General features: G+C 32.3%; 1 protein-coding gene across 5 annotated transcripts in view; it reads right to left on the minus strand.

The window, feature by feature from the left end:
• The window catches only part of LOC105215010 (syntaxin-binding protein 5), a 55377-nt gene that overhangs the window by 32349 nt on the left and 1993 nt on the right, over positions 1-21035 (minus strand). For 4 of the 5 annotated variants that reach the window (XM_054232630.1, XM_054232628.1, XM_054232631.1 and 1 more), the window contains exons 2-9: positions 11809-11988; positions 11033-11130; positions 10790-10978; positions 10587-10721; positions 6965-7028; positions 6701-6908; positions 5733-5808; positions 5498-5652 (exon numbers count right to left, since the gene is read on the minus strand). In XM_054232630.1, coding sequence (XP_054088605.1) covers positions 5498-5652; positions 5733-5808; positions 6701-6908; positions 6965-7028; positions 10587-10721; positions 10790-10978; positions 11033-11130; positions 11809-11931 — 1048 coding nt within the window. In that variant the 5' untranslated portion in view covers positions 11932-11988. Of the gene's footprint in view, positions 1-5497; positions 5653-5732; positions 5809-6700; positions 6909-6964; positions 7029-10586; positions 10722-10789; positions 10979-11032; positions 11131-11808; positions 11989-14277; positions 14626-21035 lie in introns of those variants that run through there. The other variant, XM_054232629.1, reaches the window with a different exon arrangement.

A 21035-nucleotide genomic window follows, 5' to 3' on the forward strand; every position in this document is an offset into this window, starting at 1 on the left:
AGCTATCGGGTAAGTAATCATGAATTTTTAGAAATACTAAACAGAATTATACCTTTAGTCAGAGAAAACTCCATACGTATTTTAATAAAATTGGCAACAAACCTTAAGTTTTTTGCTAAAGGTTCGTTTTAACGTTTAGATAAAAATGATACCGATAAAACTTAACTTTGTGCAAAAATTTAGAATACCAGGAGTTATAGTATGCATTGATGGAACTCATGCAGCTCTTCTGGTAAAACCCTTTGTAAACGAACATCTTTTTTGAACTGAAAAGGCTTTCAGCATAAAAGCGGTGATTGTACGAGTACATTCTAATTGTACTTCTAAACTTCGGAAACTCATAGCGGGTTTGCTGCTCTTGGAACGATTAACCGAACATGTCAAACGATTTGAAATCGGATTATGAGAAAATATTACCTGTATGTCCATATTTTAACTTTTTCTTGGTGACTTATGTATATACAGTATACTCTCGAAAAGTAAATTCTCAGAAAGTAAATAATCTCGGAAAAGTTAATCACCTTTAAGATTACACATGCACCTCGAAAAAGTAAATTTTTTAATTTACTTTTCAGAGAGTGTGATAAAAAATTCGAAACGAAGCAAGCAGCGTTTTTTTACGATGTTGCAAAAACACTTACTCTCTTGTTTATCGCGTCTTTTTAGTAAATACTCCCCTACTTGATCCACTGGTTTAAAAATGAAAACGATGCAAATCAGGTGTCAGACTTTTTGAATTGTCGTACAAAAATGGTCAGAAAATATATTGCAAAAGAAAAAAAACAAAAGAATATTCAAGATTTTTTCTCTTCTTAGTAAATACATATGTATGTGTGTAAATGTAAATATATTTGGAAAAGTAAATTATTCGATAAAGTAAATTACCCAAAATACCAATCGATTTACTTTTCGAGAGTATACTGTACTATAATTATTAATTGGGTTTCCAGTAAGTTTAATGTCGAAATTCTAATGCGAATATTTCGATCTTTGATTCTAACTTCGAAAAATGGAGATTCTACTTTTTTACTCATGACTTAAAAGTATCCAGGAAAAAATTTATTTGGTCCAATATACAGACGTATAGTATAATGAAACTATAATAACACTGTCCAACAGCATTTTTGGAACAGAATAGCGACCCTATAATTCTGAAAGGGTATGTTGAGTAGATCATTTCTGTAGAACAAACTTATGGTCCAGCACGTCTGAGTTTTTTTTTACAGTGGGTCAAAGTTTTCATTTTTTGGTCGAAGGGAGCATTCTACTATATGAAAAAAATGTTGTAAGTTAATGTCTGAGAGAATTCTTATGGTCAAAATTGTATTGTGGAATTGTATGAGAATTGTTTTTGTGGAAGATCTTAACCCTCTAACTGGTTTCTTTATGGGTCAATTTGACCCTTTTTTCGAGAAAATCAAAAAATATCCTTTAAAAAAGGACATTTAAGGATTAAAATATTCTACGAAAATGTTTGGCGGAAAATTTCAGTGGGTGTCACCAAAGACACCATTGTTGTAAATAAAGCTCTTTACGATTGATAAAAAAATTCTAATTTTGTTTTAATAGTGGTTTATTATAGTATGTACATATTTATTTTTTTGCTTCAGCAGTAGTAGGATACTCTAATACAAGAGCGCACTCCTGTAGGACCCCCAGAGGTGATCTAGTTATTGATGACCAGAGTATACTGAGTTTGTGGAGGGAACACTTTTCCAGCCTGCTGAATGGCAGTGAAAGTACAACACCAGGAGATGGCGAACCCGATTCCCCAATCGACGACGATGGAGCAGATGTTCCATTGCCCGACCGTGCAGAAATTCTAATAGCAATTACCCGCTTGAAGAACAATAAGGCGGCGGGTGCCGATGGATTACCGGCCGAGCTATTCAAATACGGCGGCGAAGAGCTGATAAGGTGCTTGCATCAGCTTCTTTGCAGAATATGGTCGGAAGAAAGCATGCCTGACGATTGGAATCTCAGTGTACTCTGCCCAATACACAAAAAGGGAGACCCCACAATTTGCGCCAATTACCGTGGGATAAGCCTCCTCAACATCGCGTATAAGGTGCTGTCGAGCGTATTGTGTGAAAGACTAAAGCCCACCGTCAACAAACTGATTGGACCTTATCAGTGTGGCTTTAGACCTGGAAAATCAACAACGGACCAGATATTCACCATGCGCCAAATTTTGGAGAAGACCCGTGAAAATAGGATCGACACACACCATCTCTTTGTCGACTTTAAAGCTGCTTTCGACAGCACTAAAAGGAGCTGCCTTTATGCCGCGATGTCTGAATTTGGTATCCCCGCAAAACTAATACGGCTGTGTAAGCTGACGTTGAGCAACACCAAAAGCTCCGTCAGGATCGGGAAGGACATTTCCGAGCCGTTCGATACCAGACGAGGTTTCAGACAAGGTGACTCACTCTCGTGTGATTTCTTTAACCTGATGCTGGAGAAAATAATACGAGCTGCAGAGCTAAACAGAGAAGGTACAATCTTCTATAAGAGTGTACACTGTACAGCTCCTGGCGTACGCCGATGATATCGATATCATTGGAAACAACACCCGCGCCGTTAGTTCTGCTTTCTCCAGACTGGATAAGGAAGCGAAACGTATGGGTCTGGTGGTGAACGAGGACAAGACGAAATATCTCCTGTCGTCAAACAAACAGTCAGCGCATTCCCGTCTTGGCTCCCACGTCACTGTTGACAGTCATAACTTTGAAGTTGTAGATAATTTCGTCTACCTGGGAACCAGCATTAACAGCAATAACAATGTCAGCCTGGAAATCCAACGCAGAATCACTCTTGCCAACAGGTGCTACTATGGACTAAGTAGGCAATTGAAAAGTAAAGTCCTCTCTCGACGAACAAAAACCAAACTCTACAAGTCTCTCATCATTCCCGTCCTACTTTACGGTGCAGAAGCGTGGACGATGTCAACATCCGATGAGACGGCACTAGGAGTTTTCGAGAGAAAAGTTTTGCGGAAGATTTACGGTCCCTTAAGAATTGGCAACGGCGAATACCGCAGACGATGGAACGATGAGCTGTATGTGTTATTCGACGACATAGACATAGTCCAGCGAATAAAAAAAACAGCGGCTACGCTGGCTAGGACATGTTGTTCGAATGGATGAAGGTGCTCCAGCTCTGAAAGTATTCGATGCAGTACCCGCTGGTGGAAGCAGAGGAAGAGGGAGACCTCCACTCCGATGGAAGGACCAGGTGGAGAGGGACCTGGCTTCGCTTGGAATAACCAATTGGCGCCAAACTGCCAGAAGGAGAGATGCGTGGCGCGCTGTTTTGGACTCGGCTATAACCGCGTAAACGGTGTCTACGCCAGTCAAGAAGAAGAAGTAGTAGGATAATGGATTAAAGATTAAACTTAATATGCTTTCCTGTATTTAGCTTGACGTGAAAGCCCCATACGTATTCAGCAAGCATTATAGTTAGGGATTTCCCTTTGAATCTTTCTTCCAATACCTTTATATCCTGATGAAACCTTTCACCGTGTTCATCTGATACCGCTCCAAGTTTTTCTTTAAATAAATTGAGATGAGAGTGCAGAAAATGCAGCTTTAGTGACATCTTAACGCCAATATTGTTAAAACAGATTAGCATGCTTTCAATATTTTCTGCATAGTTTTGTGCTTTTGAGTTTGCAAGGAATTCTGATATAACCAGCTGCATAAAGTCAAATGCTGTCTTTTGCATATCAGACAGATGACCATAAAATTCTTTATCTTGTAATAATTTTTTTATATCGGGTCCAACGAGCATTCCTAGAAAAGGTAGTTTACATTAAATGAAATAAATTATTTCTTAAAACCGTATTTTACCTTCTTTTAATTTTGCTGCAGATAATCTGGGGAAAATTGTTTGAATGCGTTTGAAAGCATATCCTTGTGTATTTAAGCTTTTAATCAAATTTTTCACCACGCTCAACTTAATATGCAGCGGTGGAAGTATGACCTTATCTTTTGGGACAAGATATTCATGGATTACATTTAAGTCACCAATAATATTTTCTTTACGGTCTTCGAAATATTTAATATGATAATGGCTGCTGGTAGCACGTGAATCCCATTTACAAAGAAAGCACATATATTTTGTGTATCCTGTTTGCATTCCAGTCAATATTGCAATCATTTTGAAATCTGCGCATACTTTCCATTTATATTTATAGTATTCAATTTTATTTTAGAGATTTGTAATATTTGCGTATGTTTCCTCCTTTTTTGTGGAATACGCAACCGGTATTGATGGATGCTGATTTCCATTGTGCAGTAAAACTGCTTTTAAGCTGTGTTTTGAACTATCTATAAATAGTCGCCAAGCGGAAGAGTCCAGTGGAAGCTTTAGATATTTTAGAACCTCTTCAATACTGCAACAGTATACAAGTTCTTCTGATTTTTTAAAATAACTTTCCAAATCGGCGTGTCTTTTTCTTGGCGATGTAACTTTTACATCGGCTTTTATCAAATTCCTGTTTTTCAATCTGGAACATAATATTTCAGCTTCCTCTTTTGTTAGTCCTAAATCTCTTACAAGATCTTCAAAATAAGCTTAGTCAATCAAATTAGGAAATATGTTTAAACCACCAGGAGGCAAGTAACTTATATCTGATATGTTTTCAACCGCCGCTGTTATTTCTGTATTGGCGTTTTGTTTGTTCGTAAAATGTCCACAAATAAAACAAAACCAATCTCTTAATTTGCAAACAGAATCCGCCATGCTTATTTAAGCTTTAATTGTTCTTTTTTTATATTAATTTTAGTAAAAATCACACCCGATATGTACTGCTTAGTAAGTCAATTATGCTTAATTTTATCACACCCGAAGACGCGAGAACTCAGTGTTTGGCCCGGCCGAACTGACGACGTTTTCACCTACTTTGTATATGTTGGCGTGTAATTTTGCCAATTAATCGTAAAGAGCTTTATTTACAACAATGGTGTCTTTGGTGACCCCCACTGAAATTTTCCGCCGAACATTTTCGTAGAATATTTCAATCCTTAAATGTCCTTTTTTAAAGGATATTTTTTGATTTTCCCATAAAGAAACCAGTTAGAGGGTTAAGATCTTCCACAAAAACAATTCTCATACAATTCCACAATACAACTTTGACCATAAGAATTCTCTCAGACATTAACTTACAACATTTTTTTCATATAGTAGAATGCTCCCTTCGACCAAAAAATTAAAACTTTGACCCACTGTAAAAAAAAACTCAGACGTGCTGGACCATAAGTTTGTTCTACAGAAATGATCTACTCAACATACCCTTTCAGAATTATAGGGTCGCTATTCTGTTCCATTCAAAAAGTCTTCATTTGTTGGACAGTGTAATTAAAACTCATAGAAGTTACTATTTTAATCCTGTGTTAGGCTAGGAAAACTACTGTTTCATTCTACTAATTTTCTTACTTTTAGCTTTTAAATAAGACACAGAAAAAAATATTGCGTGACACAGAACAATATTACTTACCACATAACCAAGGATTTTCACAAAGAATAATAAAGTCAATGACAGCATGCTCCATTTCCAAGACAGTTGTTGATTTCCCCACCATAACAGTTATACAATTTGATTTGGAACTTTTCTCAGTGGGCATTCCACCAGAAAATATTGTAAATGTATCCCTGAAATACAGAAAATGAAATTTATTATATGTATGTATGCATATTACTTGTATTCAAATTTTTAATTTAAAATCACTCACCCCATTTGAGAAGTTTTTAAATCGACTTTATAAATAGGTTTACATTTTTCTATTGTGCCTTCCTTAGAGACTTTAGCTGTGCAAATGAGAAAATACAAAATTTAGCAATATATGTATGAGAAATGTATAAGAACTGATCCTAAAGGTTAAAAAAATTAGGTGCCATAACCATAACCACAGCTGATCGAACCAATTTTTTACAATTTAGAGGTGCGTTAACATAACAACATGATCATAACCGTAACTGTCAATTGAATTTTGACTTTCCATAAAAAACTGTTTTTGTTGATTTTTTAAATTTAATTTTTTCTTTGATTTATTTGGCACTTTCGAAATGGAAGCAAAAACTACGAATGAAAGTATGAGATATGAAAGTTATGACACCAGTAGTAGTAAATATTGTAATGGTTAAAACCAAAGGGTATTCAACAAAGTGAACTAAGTATTTGACATACCCTTGTTTGAAAATAAAATAGTAAAGAATTCATGTATTTGTTTACATTAACCTGTTTTTTATCTTGAACGCTATAATATATATTTATAAAAATCGTTGCAATTTGTCAGTTGGAGCACAAAACAGTGCTAAATTGTTTCCATGAGTTGTTTTGCACAACCAGAAAGTATTCGGCATTTTCTTTTATTCATTTACAAAATATTTTTTTTGGTTTGAAATTTATTTACAAAATTTGAATTTTTGAATAAATGTATAAGGGTTAAATCAATGACAACATACATAACAAATTCGGGTAAAGATAAATTAAATGTCATATACTTAGTTCACTTTGTTGAATACACTTTGGTTAAAACATCTAATTATTGTTTTAACCAAAGTGTGTTCAACAATTGTTTGCAAAGTCCAGACTTAAAATGTACAAAAATTTAATGATTTCCATAACACATATGGGGCTGATATTATTCAATTGATTTTGACTAATAATTTATAATAATAATATAATAATTTTACTTACCATGAGGGCAAATAACCGATTGAGGTTTTACTATAAGTTTGGTTGGCCATGTACATATGGAGCCATCCGTATGAGAGGAAACAAAGTATTTGCCTTCATAGTGCCAAGCTACCGATTTGACAGGTTCGGCAGCTTGCCAACGAAGTTCCGCACATTTACTTTTTAAGTCCCACAGCACAAGAAGACCACATTCAAAAGCAATAAGCAGCTGTAAGTAATATTATAAATAATTGCTTTAATTTCTACAAATTTCCATATACACACCTTGTTTGCATCTATGGGATTATCACATAACGCAATTACAGCACCAGGATGACTAGTTCGAACCCTAAAAATGTTTAAATATAAACAGCCGATTTTTAAATCTGACTTTTTATTATAAATTCAAAGTAAATCTAATCTGACCAAATGCTTAATTAACCATAAAAGATACATAATAATACAATTAATTTTAATCTATACTACTATTATAAAGAGGAAAGATTTGTATGTATGTATGTAATGAATAAATTCACAAACTACTGTACCGATTTCAAAATTTTCGATTTTTCACCATTGAATAGCTACATTCACCCCGAGTAACATAGGCTATATTTATTGCTAGAATCTCAACTTTCTGGAAATAGTTCCCAGGTGAGGGTATCGAAAAGACTCCTTGATGGAGAATCTTAATCTGAAACTGAAAATCGGCTTGCAAGTCAATCTCTTCGCATCGCAATCGCGTGCCAGAGAGTCGAATACAAGCGCGCGCAGCTGATTGCTGAACAAAATTTCAAAACCTCCAACGTACGCGCTTGAGAGACGAGTACGGAGCGTGAGCAGCGGCTTGAAGAACAAAATATTAGAAATATGTATACAAGCTCGCACTAGGGCGTCGAACTCTGAGTGTTCCCAACGCCTTCATAATCCGAAAGAAAGACAACGGACACCAAAGACTAGAGGTTGTAATCAAGTTTCAGCTCACTGCAAATAAAATATAATTTCATGTTCGAATTTTTCTCATTTTACTTTTATAAAATGAACCCACGCAAGAAACGGGAATGTACATTCATATGTTTGGGAGACTGTGTATAAGTGTGTAAAAACCTATAACTTTTGAAATCTTTGTTTAAACCCGTGAGAAACCGGAGCGATCTGCTAGTAATAATATAAAACTAAAATATTCATATAATAATACTACTATTTGCCGTATTATAAGCAAAACCCTAAGTTTATTCTTTCTTTTCTCGTCTTTCTTTTTCCTTTTAATATATTTAAACGTAATTTTTAACGACTGAAAAATACTTGTCGACAAATGTTGGTTGAGCGACTGATCGACACTCGCAATAGAACTTGTAGTCGATAATCGCTCAGTAGTCGATTATCTACTGCCAGACGACACTCGCAATAGGGGTATTTGCTTCATGTTTAAATATTAAGCAGCCTATCCATCGAATTTGTTCGACGAACTGTTTTCGAACTAGAAATACATTTGCCCACCAACGAGTACGAACACTTCTAGCGAACAACATGTGTGGAAACGAGTAAACATACCAGCGTTTTTATTCTAATAAAATTTTTCATACGCGAACACTGCCGTCCATTGTCAAATTTGTTTGCACAAACAGAGGCAAGATAGAAATTTTTGAATTTTCTCGAACAAAACGTTGGAACACAAAATTTGAATACATTCATGGGCTGCTTATATTTGCTGGGTTTGGGTGAACATATTCGACAGTGGATTAATTGTGAAAAATATTATGACAGTGAAAACATGCCTAAAATGTCAAAAAAAAATTGTTAGATTGTATCCAAAGTGTATTCAACAAAGTGAACTAAGTATTTGACATACCTTTGTTTGACAATAAAATAGTAAACAATTTATGTACAGTATACTCTCGAAAAGTAAATCGATTGGTATTTTGGGTAATTTACTTTTTCGAATAATTTACTTTTCCAAATATATACATAAATTATCTGTTTTTATAATATTAAATGTATTTTTAAACTTAAAAAATTCATTCATTTATTTGCTTCAATAAAACATATGGATTTACATGAAAAACATATTTACATTTACATACATACATATGTATTTACTATGAAGAGAAAAAATCTTGAATATTCTTTCGTTTTTTTTCTTTAGCCATATATTTTCTGACCATTTTTGTACGACAATTCAAAAAGTCTGACACCTGATTTGCATCGTTTTAATTTTTAAACCAGTGGATCAAGTAGGAGAGTTTATTTACTAAAAAGACGCGATAAACAAGAGAGTAAGTGTTTTTGCAACATCGTAAAAAAACGCTGCTTGCTTCGTTTCGAATTTTTTATCACACTCTCTGAAAAGTAAATTAAAAAATTTACTTATTAGAGGTGCATGTGTAATCTTAAAGGTGATTAACTTTTCGGCGATTATTAACTTTCTGAGAATTTACTTTTCGAGATTATACTGTATTTGTTAACACTAACCCGTCTTTTTTATCTTGAACAACATAATATACATTGATACAATTTTTTGCAATTTGTCAGTTGAAGCACAAAACATTAATAAATTGCTTACATGAGTTGTTTGAACTCCAACATTTGTACTACAACCGCAAAGGATATTTTAGTTTAAATACGATGATAGCAAGTGTTTGAATTTGCTTATTGGCTTAATTGTTCAATTATAATTTACAGATTTGTGATAATGAAATTGCTTACATGAGTTGTTTTGCACAAGCAAAAAGTATTCTGTATTTTCTTTTATTCATTTGAAAAATATTTTTATTGGCTTGAAATTTGTTTACTTTGAATTATTTAATAATTGTAAGGGTTAAATGGCAACAAACATGTCAAATTCGGGTAAAAAAAGTGAAATATCATATACTTAGTTCACTTTGTTGAATACACTTTGATTTTATCAATTGCTTGCGAAATGAACCATCATTGTGGCATGCCAAAAGCGATGCATATAAAAACAAAAATTCGCGAAATAAATTATGGAAATGGCTGCTAAATAATTTGAAAGAGGTAGATGAACAGGCAACCCTTGAAACGGTGAAGAAGACAGTTATTCGCTGCGAGCGTTATACGTTCATAAAAATTTTAAAGTCTGATGTACAGCACTTAAATAAATATTAAATAATATATTTTTCATTATTATTGTGATTATAAATTATTTAGTATGTTTGTTCAATGCTATTGTAGTATTAAATGTTATTTATTGCTAAGTTAGTAATATTTTAGATAAATATGTATAATGCGATTCAAGTATTAATTGAATCTTAAATTTAAAATTTAGAGATAAGACTCCGTGATGGAGAATCTTAATCTGAATCTGAAAATCGTCTTTCAAGTCAATCTCTTCGCATCGCAATCGCATGCCAGAGAATCGAGTAACGAGCGCTCGTAGCTGCTTGCTGAACAAAATTTCAAAACCTCCCAAGTACGCCCTTGAGAGTCGAGTACGGAGCGTATGCAGCGACTTGAAGAACAAAATATTAGAAATATACAAGCTCGCACTAGGGCGTCAAACTCTGAGCATTCCCAAAGCCTTCATATTCAGAGAGAAAGACAACGGACACCAAAGACTATAGGTCGTAATCAAGTGGTAGCTCATTGCAAATAAAATATAATTTCATGTTCGAATTTTCCTCTTTTCACTTTTTTAAAATGAACCCACGCAAGAAAGGGCAAAGTACATACATATGTATGGGAGAGTGTTTATAAATGTATAAAAACGTATAACTTTTAAAATGTTTGTTTAAACCCGTGCGAATAAATATTTCGGAAAATTGGAATTTGAATTAATCAAAAAGTTCATTAGACAGCCCTTTACATTTACTTAATTAATATTTATATGCAATTATTTTGATTTTGAATCAATTTAAAAAACATGAATATACAGTTGAAAGAGACTTACACTTCAATAGCCTTGTTCCAGTTTATTATATAGCCACTAAGGCTGAATGTTTCCACATGTACCACATGAATATTGCCCCTTTCTGTGCCAACATATAGCCATTTGCTTCCAACAGGTAGGTGAAGACATGTTACCCTTCAAATATTTACAAGAAAAATATTATATCAATACCGTTTACTTCTTCATAATTTTATATATCGAACCTCTCTCTTTGAAATTTGAGACTTTGAACTACTTGCGGTGTTTTCTGTCGTATACTCCACAAATGTAATGTGTCATCCGCTGTCACCGTTACAAGTGCACCCTCATTGATCAGAAATTCAACAAAAATTACTGCACAATCCGATTCGCCTTCGTGTTTCGCATGAGCATCTACGCCTGGACGCCCAAGTCTAATTTGAGTTAGTAATTAGCAAAAATGAATTTTTTTATTCAAAACCACATACATTCTGATGAATCCAGATTTATCACCAATCGCCAGAAGTCTCTGCACGGGGTCAAAGGCGAACGCAGTTGGGGAGTAGGGAAATCCGTGCCGAAAAGTCTGAAATCAATTCATTTGATTATTAAGTTGTCATCTGACTAAAGGAGTTATATATAATGTAAGGTGGTAAGTGGTTTTAAATAGAGTAACTTATACGAAATTATAGGATCATACAGTTTGTAATTGATAATTTTGTAAACTTTAAATAAGTATAAGTATCGCTTCCATTGAATATTGAATTTCGTCTACCTCAAAGCCAATATAGGCAAATAGCGTGAATCTTGAAACTTAACTCAGAATTACACTTGTCATACAAATGCGAATTGATATTGTGAGGTAGTTTGAACCTCGCAAGAGCAAAAATATTGAGTTATATACTTATATCCATAAAATTTACATCTAATCTGATCCAAATTTGTATATTTATTTTGCGAAAAGCAGTTTATGTAGTTTTCTCAAATTTTCTTATCTGTTCATACACGTCTATATTTAAAATATTATTTGTGTTAAAATATTGTTATATGTACATGTTTTTTTGTTTTTATAGTGGTTTACTTTCACATGCAGGCAATCTGGAATTCTGTTGACAATAAAAAAATGTAATAGCCGCGTGTGTCTTATGATAGTTTTAATCACAGCTACCAAATAAAACAAACGCCAGCTACAACACTTCATCCAATGTTTCTTTGAATTGCACACCAAGGCTTTACAATATGCTTACAAAAGAACTGTAATTACCCTCTTAAGCGAAAAATGTTCCGCCTTTAAATGTTCCGGTATCTCCTGTTCTTGTCGGTAAACCTGTGGTTGCACGCTTTGTCGAAAACCATCAAGGACTCCCTTGAATGTGAATTTTTTCATTTTCGTGTAAGTACAATTTTACTTCGAAACTTTAACGACCCGTTTGAATTTCGAGTTCTGAAAAAAGAAAATGTAGATTTAATGTTACATATTTTATTCTTCCAAAAAAAAACAATAAACAGTATTCTACAACAAGAACACATTTTTATTGTTCAGGTTCTCCAGATAAGAGTTCTATAATACAGTAGTTTTCCGAAATAACGGAACATCGATGAGTTGTAAGTACTCGGTTTAGCGAACAACATGAAGTAGACATATGAATAAAGAGAAAAAATTCAAATAACTTCGAACCAGAATTAAAAATAAAACTTGAAAAAATTCAAAAGAAATGTGCTAATTGAAAAATTAAATTAAATGTTAAAAAAGCTTAAAATTATTGATCAGCAACAAAGTGTAAGTGTCAGAATTACTCCATTTTGGAATGACTCATTGGATTTGAATTGTTTCGTTATTAAACTGCAATTTACGGATATTTAACTCATTTTTATTGAAAAACATACCTCTAAGTGAGTACTCGAATTAACGAAAAATTCGATGTAACGGACAGACCTGACAATAAATGTGTTCGTTATTTCGGAAAATTACTGTATGTGTATTTGTTTCAATTTCATTTGAAAAGAATATTCCTAATATTCAAAATAAAACATTTCCTAATATTCAACAATAATTCATTAGTTTGCTTGTATTAGTGGTTTTTCCGACACCCGAAGTGTTCATGGGGACAAATGTATCTAACTTCAGAACAATTAAACTCTTTTCTGGTATTACGAATTACAACAGTTTGATTTTAGTTTAAATTTCACTGATGTTGCCAACCGAACATGTTTGATTCGATATAAAATTAAACGATACATAAATTTTAATAAACAATGAGGTTAGACGATATACAATATCCATTAATAATATTTTTCTCGAAAATAATTTTCCAGGTTATACCGCATTACATTGTGCCATCATTTTCGCATGTTAGACATCATTTGTCAATTTTTAATATTGACGATTACCGCACTGGCATAGCGATGTAACCGATAACACTACAAAAAAGTTGAAATACTTCAACTACCATTTTTTGCTGCAAATTGAGTTGTAATGTATAATTTAGTATTTCAAAACTTCAACTGAAATTAAGTTGAATTGTAATCGTAATAAAGGCGTATATTTTACAATGTAACTCTTTTACTGGAACTATGAAATTAATTATCTTTACAATGTAAACCAATTTTTCTATATTTTCAATGCTTTAAACATCGTTATTATAATTTAAACACTATCCACACCCAATTACATAACGCTTCCACTATGTTATTCATCTTTCAAAATTAAAGCGAATATTTTTCAAAAATTTAGTCAAGGGTATTTGATATTAGTTTCATTTCTATTAAGACAAATTGAATACTGCTGGATATTGTCGCTGCTTGGATTATCGTAAATTCTTTAAAATTTAAGAAAAGAAGGGGAGTTCGAAAGGTTCATTTATTAACTGAGAATTATTGATAACTGAACAACAGGTTAAATATAATTTTACAAGTGTGCGTGTGAATGTTCTGCAAAAAGCAAAAATTTAGTAAGAAGGTGCCAATAACGTTTTCTCCACATTTTACATATAAATCCCTGTATGTATATCGATATCATTTCATTACTGGAGTATTACGTGGTTTTCTGTATAAATTAGTGTATGTTAGTATATACGATTTGGCGGGAATTAACACAGAGCTTACATAAAAATAAGGAATATTTATTGTGTTTTGAATTGCTATGTATGCTGAATAAATACTAGAATCTGCAGCAGCAATTCGATATCAGTGCACAAGTGTAAGATGATAAGAAGATAGAGACAGATATTGTAAGGATATTTGTTATACACATATGTACATACATTTTCCTATATGTCTATATACATACACAAACACACACATAGCTGTACATAACTATAAATTTCGAACATTTTTGGTATAAGTAGCACAAAGCTTTATTACATTGCTATGCACGACCTGCTTCTGCTCTTGCGAAAAGGTGCAAAAAGATTTCCAGAAATGTGCATAATGCACAACATATTATTATATTACACACATTCGTTTGAACGTATTGATCTTTTATAGATTTTATAGGCATAACCCAAGAAGATGTCTCATCTGCTTGGAATATAAGCCAATATATGATTTAAAAATATCTTTACGAACTACTAGCATACCTGCATTCAAATAATTACTCACAAGAAATTAACATTTATGTCCTACTGTTAATTTTAAGTTATATAGTTAATGCTTTTGGAGTCCTACCAGAAAATTAAGCTGTAATTAGGTATATACATACCTGCTTTTTGAATTCTTAACACTAAACACTTACGTTTCGCAACATATTGGAGAAACTAAACACTTTTTCACAACGATTTTGATTATTAGATAACGGTGTAGTGAAATTTCAAATTATTTGCCGAATCCGCCTGAAAACTTAACTTCAGTTTGCACAAGGTTAAAGTTAATGAAGTATTTGCAAATAACTTAATTGATTTTTCCTCCTAAATATATAGCTTGCAATCTTTTTTCGCACTGAACAAATACCGAAAATCGACAAACGCTCCTTTATTAGTGAATATTCGGGTTTTTTACAAGCACGTTGAGTTTCATAATTATGCTATCGTAATCTGTATGTGTTATAACGATTTAATTCTATATTTTTCATTTTTTTAGATTAACACTGCTGGTTGGAAAATGTGGATAAGTCTGTTGTAGGACAATTGCAATACGGGAATTGAATTTGTTACCGAATGCGCATGTTTACAACTTGACACTGTCCGGGGTTGAATAATGTACAACAAGACTTAGAGTAAAAGCTCATATGGTGGTATAAGCTTATGGTCACATGATAGCTTTGTCGGGGTATATCAATGTTTTCATCGCCACCAATTCCCGTTTAGATTTTATAATACTGAAAGCTTTTCTAAATATTACGACGCATTATTTTAGATTTCATATGCTCAAATAATTAAAAAAATGGTTTAAGTAACACAAATCTTCGTATCAGCTCTGCAAAGTTTATCACGCAAACTTTCTCCCTTCATAACAAAGTTAAACGAATTGTTGAATAAAATGAGCAGATACCTACATACATACGAAAATTTTATAAACAAAACATAACCAACCACAAATTATATTATATATAACATTATAAATTCCTAGTATGTGTAATTTCGTTTCCTTTTCCGTTACCAATTTTTGTTAGGAAATTCGAGCTTAGCTAAATGACAGTACTGTTCCTAAAGAGTTAGATAAAAAATAAAATTATAAACTCTATACACGATTAAACACATTTTTTCATCTTTAACGTTAGAGAATATAGTTTAAATATTTAATAAATATCAAGGATTTCTCTTTCATTTATAAATGACAAGCTGCTGTAGTTTATGTTGTTGCAATATTGTTGCAATACTGTTTTTGGATAAAATAAAAAAAAATAAATTAAGTTAAAGGGGTAGCAAGACTGTATACGATTCTAAATATGTGCTAATTATAAATTTCAAATTTACATCATGTTTATGAAATTTTCTTTTGCTTTATTTTTATGTTGCTGAAAATGTAATTTTAATGTTTTCTTACAAAAAAACTGGATTTAGCATTTATTTTTGTTTTTATTTTTGAATTTCAAAATTAACTTCCGCAAAGTAGTTCGAATAAACTTTTCGGTAACTAATTTCACAAATGTAAATTTTCACATTTTAGTGAAATATTCATGTGTTAGCTACAATACCACTAGGAAGCGAGAGAATCGAATAAACGATATGCCTTCTGTAATCCAACATATTTAAGGTTTTTCGTCGAACAGATGATGATTCTTGACCATCTAAAGTAGCCGAGGGAATAAAGTCTATATCTATAATGTAAAAACTAGATTTACATGTAGTTTCGAATTGACCAAAATTTACTAAATCAAACAAAGTGAGATCCCTCATGCTAACTTTTAATTTTCCATTTTATTTCTTAACGTAAAAATTCATTGGATTCGCTTTAATCTCGTGGATTTTTGCCCGCCATTTTAAATTTTTAAAAATTAACGTCAAATTCATAATCAGCGACCGCGAAACCCTCCGAATAACGAGTTTCGAGCGAATTCGATAAATTTTAAAGAATAGCGTCCGCCATTGCGAATTTGAAAACCGACGCCGGATTTGTAGTCCGTGATCCCGAAACGCCCCGAGTAGCCAATTTTAAGCGAACATGATGAAGTTTTATTTTTTTTAGGTTATGTCAAGATCCTGATCTGATGGGGTTAAATGGACTTCGGATTCGGAAATCAGCGAACCCGGAAACATAATGATCACATAATAAGACCCCCAGGTCATAAACCATATCTCAGAAACTACTCGACCAATTTACAAATACTAAAATCAACACCTTTACTTCAGCTTAAAAAAATTTTAATACATTGTTGTGTTCGGACTATAACTTTATCAAGGTACCAGATAACGAACATCAAGACTTATCTTTGTCTAATTAGAAACAAAGTAATATACTAAAACAAAAAATATAGTAGATATAGATATATATATATATATATATATATATATATATAGAAAACAACTACAAAATGAAAATATTTTTAAAAAGTATTATTACGATGATAATATATCGCAAAAACAAATTAGCGCTGCGTTCGACCGTTCAGTACGGAGCCGACCGCGCGAGTGAGCCGCGCGGCATGGTATCTCGTAGAGCTGCACCCCCTCCGGCGCGCCCGCAAACACCGCTTCTCGCCCGCCGGCCAGCGCAGCGCAGAGTACGAGTGTCGTCAAAGACAATTTTATTCAGAATTAAATAATCTTAACCAACAACATATTTATTTGGATATAGATTGATAATCTTTTTTTAGATCATTAAAAGAGAAATAATTCTTTCATACATAACTTTTGTGTATCTTGAACCGCTTTCGCAGCGCAAGGAACGGAAAGGATAAATAATTTCCCCCATTTTTTACACATTTACCACTGTTGGTCCTATTGGTCACAGCGTGATGCTATATGAAGGCTATGCCTATAGCCTTCCTCGATAAATGGACTATCCAACACAAAAAGAATTATTCAATTCGAACCAGTAGTTCCGGAGATTAGCGCGTTCAAACAAACTCTTCAGCTTTATAATATTAGGATAGATTTTCAGGGTTGTTGTGGAATCTGATAGTTACCGGAATCAGTATTCAAACCAATAAAAAATTCTGGTCGATGTCATGAATTCCGATATTATTGGTTTGATGTTCGAATCAGAATTTGTATTGTTTTGCGGTGTCATGGAACTCAGGCTAGACAGATTTCAAAAATTATGTTTAAATTTATTAGGATTTGCCTTCGAAACGCTTTGAAAAAGTAGTATTATTATTAAAAGAGAAGATACAAACGATAACAGACATAATCATTGAATTCAACGGAAAAAATCGAGGTATTCTAAGACGTTCACAAATACGTAATTCAACTTACATCATGGAAATATTTAAAATGTTTCATAAAAGTTAAACTATATACATAAAAACTCCTCGTCGAAATAATTTAGACGCACCCGTACTTACAATTAAATAAAAGTTGATATGCGGAAGACAAAACAATAATGTTTTTTTTTCGAAATTTATCCAGAAGTTTGTTCAAAAAGTTTTTAATAGTAGCAGATTTTTACCAATGCAAGGGGTAGACAATATTTAATTTTTATATGTTTTTTCGATTTTTTTTATTGACATTTTAATTTAAAGAAATTCAAATAAATTGTTCGATTCAATTATATTTTTAATATAAAAACCATCACTACTGTTTGGTTTAAATACATATACGGTTATGTATATAGAGGCTATAATTTATTTGCGTTTTTTTATTAAATCTGGGTATTGAGAGGTTGAAGAAAAACCAAAACAGTCGATTGCCAAAACGACCCAGTTTTAAGGATTGGAGATTGGTTACGGGATTTTGAGAAATGCAGTTATAAGAAGATTAATTTGTCTGCCACGGTTGAACAAATGTGTAGACACTTTTATTGCGAAAATTAGCTTTGCAGGTGTTAAATAAAGTCCAGTTATCATAAATTTAACGTACATATCTACTGTGTAAACCTAATTTTAAATAAAAAGTTTTCATTGTACTTTGTTATTTGTTCTGTTTTTATTAGAAAGAAATAAAAGAAATTAGGAATATATCTGAAAAACTAGTTCCTCCATTGTTTTTTTTTTGTAAATCTCCCAGTAAAAGGTTATGTAATCTATCACCACTATGCCATTTTACTGATCTCAATATTCCTTCTCCTTGAAGCGGAACCATAATATTTAGACATACATTTATGCATGTCTGAACCAACAATTTTCAGGAGTCTGAGGATTTATTTCATAGGTTCTATACACATTCCCTAAATTAACACTGCCAAGTCTAGTAAAAAAATACTAAATATTTGATTGAAAGATAATAGTATTAGATAAATATATAACAACTGGATAATAAATTTTGAGATTTTCTTAGATTTCTTCAAAACAGTCACACAATGCATCTACATATCTACATATCTATTTGTCATACAGGTATTATATTTAAATACTAACTTTATTTTGTTACCAATAAAATAATAAAACATAGATTTATAAAATAAAAATATATAACTAAATGAAAAATTTAACGAACATTTATTTAGCTAAAGCATATTTAAAATTTCCATATTTAATTTCAAACGAAATTGAGAATTTGAAAAGTAACTCCCACGGATACTTTATTAGCTACAATGGTAGTACGTATAGCAACGTGGTTAAATTATGTTAAAATTACAGAATCGATTGAATATTATAATACACGATTATATTAATGAGACAACTGCTGAAAAACCGACAGCCTGTCTGCTAAAAAATAACTACGTTTTCACAAAAAGCGAATAAATTATTACCTCTTTTATTTCCTTCGCAAATACAACCTTTTGTAACGCAGTGTCAAAACTTTGCTGTCACTACTTACTAAACCTTTTATAATTGAATCATGAATTTAAAAAAGCAACAAACAAATTTTTATGGTTACAGGCTAAGTGTATGTCTACCTCTTTTTTATCATATTATTAAAAAAATAGCATTGAAAATAACAACAACAACGAACCTGGGTTTTTGCACTACAAACAAACTCCCGTTAGCCTAGCAAGCAATATAACATAGAATTTGTTTTAAGCAAGTCATTGATAAAAGAGAGAGAATGAAGTAAAATGAAAAATAAGGCTGCGGTTAAACGAATGTCTGTCACTGTAGGTCCGAAGAGATCTTTTAATAATATAAAAACTGACTCCAATGTTTTACCATTACCCACTTATGATGATGGTTTAAACACACTTCTTCTTTGCGTAAATGATTAAAATAGTTTTGAAAGCTTCGGATCCCTCTAAATTAAAACGATTTTCATCATTAAACACTACTGAACGCCAATCATTGAGTCGAGTGTCAGATTTAACATTCCAAGGCATGTACTCCTTCGCAAATTGAAGGCGTTTGGCATTCAGAGTTAGATTTTTCATAATTTTACACTTAAGATGTTTTACATTTCTAATTGTACGCGAACGGTTGAATAGCATGCGTTTACTCCTGCTAATTTCCTGATCTTAGATGTCGACTAAGTAGAATTTAAAGTTATTCTAAGCATATAATGATCCGGTCTTACTGTTTTTAAATATCTACTAACAGTTCTGGAGCATCACTTTATTTGTTTGGCAATATCAATTTTTAGGCGTTTCAGTAGGACCAAAACAATTCCTATTTTTGTTTCAAATAATGCTAAAAAACAATTGTTTTCTCAGTATTAAGTTGTATTAATGAAAATCCTCCTACTCCTTACACAAGACAAACAAAACGTTAAGTCAAATTTTTTTTAATTCAATGACCAACTGAAAGCCTATGTGGATACATCGAAGTTTTTAAAGTCTTCGAATTCACACTTATGATTTTACAAGTCAAGCAACTATGAGCATTTTTTATTTATCGAAAATGGTTTGAACGATCGCTCGAAAACATGAACGCTCTAAAACGTGAACACCTAAAAAAGCGTTTTTGGATAAATTGGAAAATGAAAAAACTGCGAAATTCAGAGCTGGTCAAAATTGAAAAATCTACTTATCGTTTGTTTATCCGTATGGGAAATAAGAACTGGCAATAAAGTGCTTTATTGTTGAAAGAAAAAGCCAAAACCCAGCATTTAAATATGTAATTACCTTATATTTTTGGGGTTTCGAAAACATGAACAATTCGCAAATGTGAACGGCCCGATTCTTGTGACATCAGTGAATCAGAATTGGTTTGCCAATCTGACAATTGAGAAAATCTGTCTTGGATTCCGCAACAACTCTGATTATATAACATGCCGCTTTATTTGATCCAATTAAAGCTTCTATGCATACAAATTGTATGTCTCCTTCATATAACCTCCGCGATAACAACTCCCATACAATTATATTGTATTAAAGTCGGGCGAATATAGAAACAATTCAATAATTTTACCATTAAATCATTATTTTACAGTATGAATGGTAACAAACTTATCGTAGTAGTCTTTGGAAGTTACAAACTCAAGTTCGCACGTGTAATTGACCGTTACAAGTATTATGGTATTGTATTTACCAAAGTGTATTCAACAAAGTGAACTAAGTATATAACATTTAATTTTTTTTACCCGAATTTGACATGTTTGTTGCCATTGATTTAACCCTTACATTTATTCAAAAATTCGAATTTTGAAATTCAAAAGTAAACAAATTTCAAACCAAAAAACAAATATTTTTTAAATGAATAAAAGAAAATGCCGAATACTTTCTACTTATGCAAAACAACTCATGGAAGCAATTTACTAATGTTTTGTGCTCCAACTGACAAATTGCAAACAATTTTATCAATATATATTATATTGTTCAAGATAAAAAAGACGGGTTAATGTAAACAAATACATGAATTGTTTACTATTTTATTGTCAAAACTGGGTATGTCAAATACTTAGTTCACTTTGTTGAATACACTTTGCTATTTACTACGTACATTGACACACATCGATTTGTAGTAAACTGAAATACCAACTTTGTTTCACAGGCATCAGATATTTCAAAAAAAATTTAAACAAT

This window comes from Zeugodacus cucurbitae, chromosome 5 (genome assembly GCF_028554725.1).
Source record: "Zeugodacus cucurbitae isolate PBARC_wt_2022May chromosome 5, idZeuCucr1.2, whole genome shotgun sequence".
Lineage (NCBI taxonomy): Eukaryota > Metazoa > Arthropoda > Insecta > Diptera > Tephritidae > Zeugodacus > Zeugodacus cucurbitae.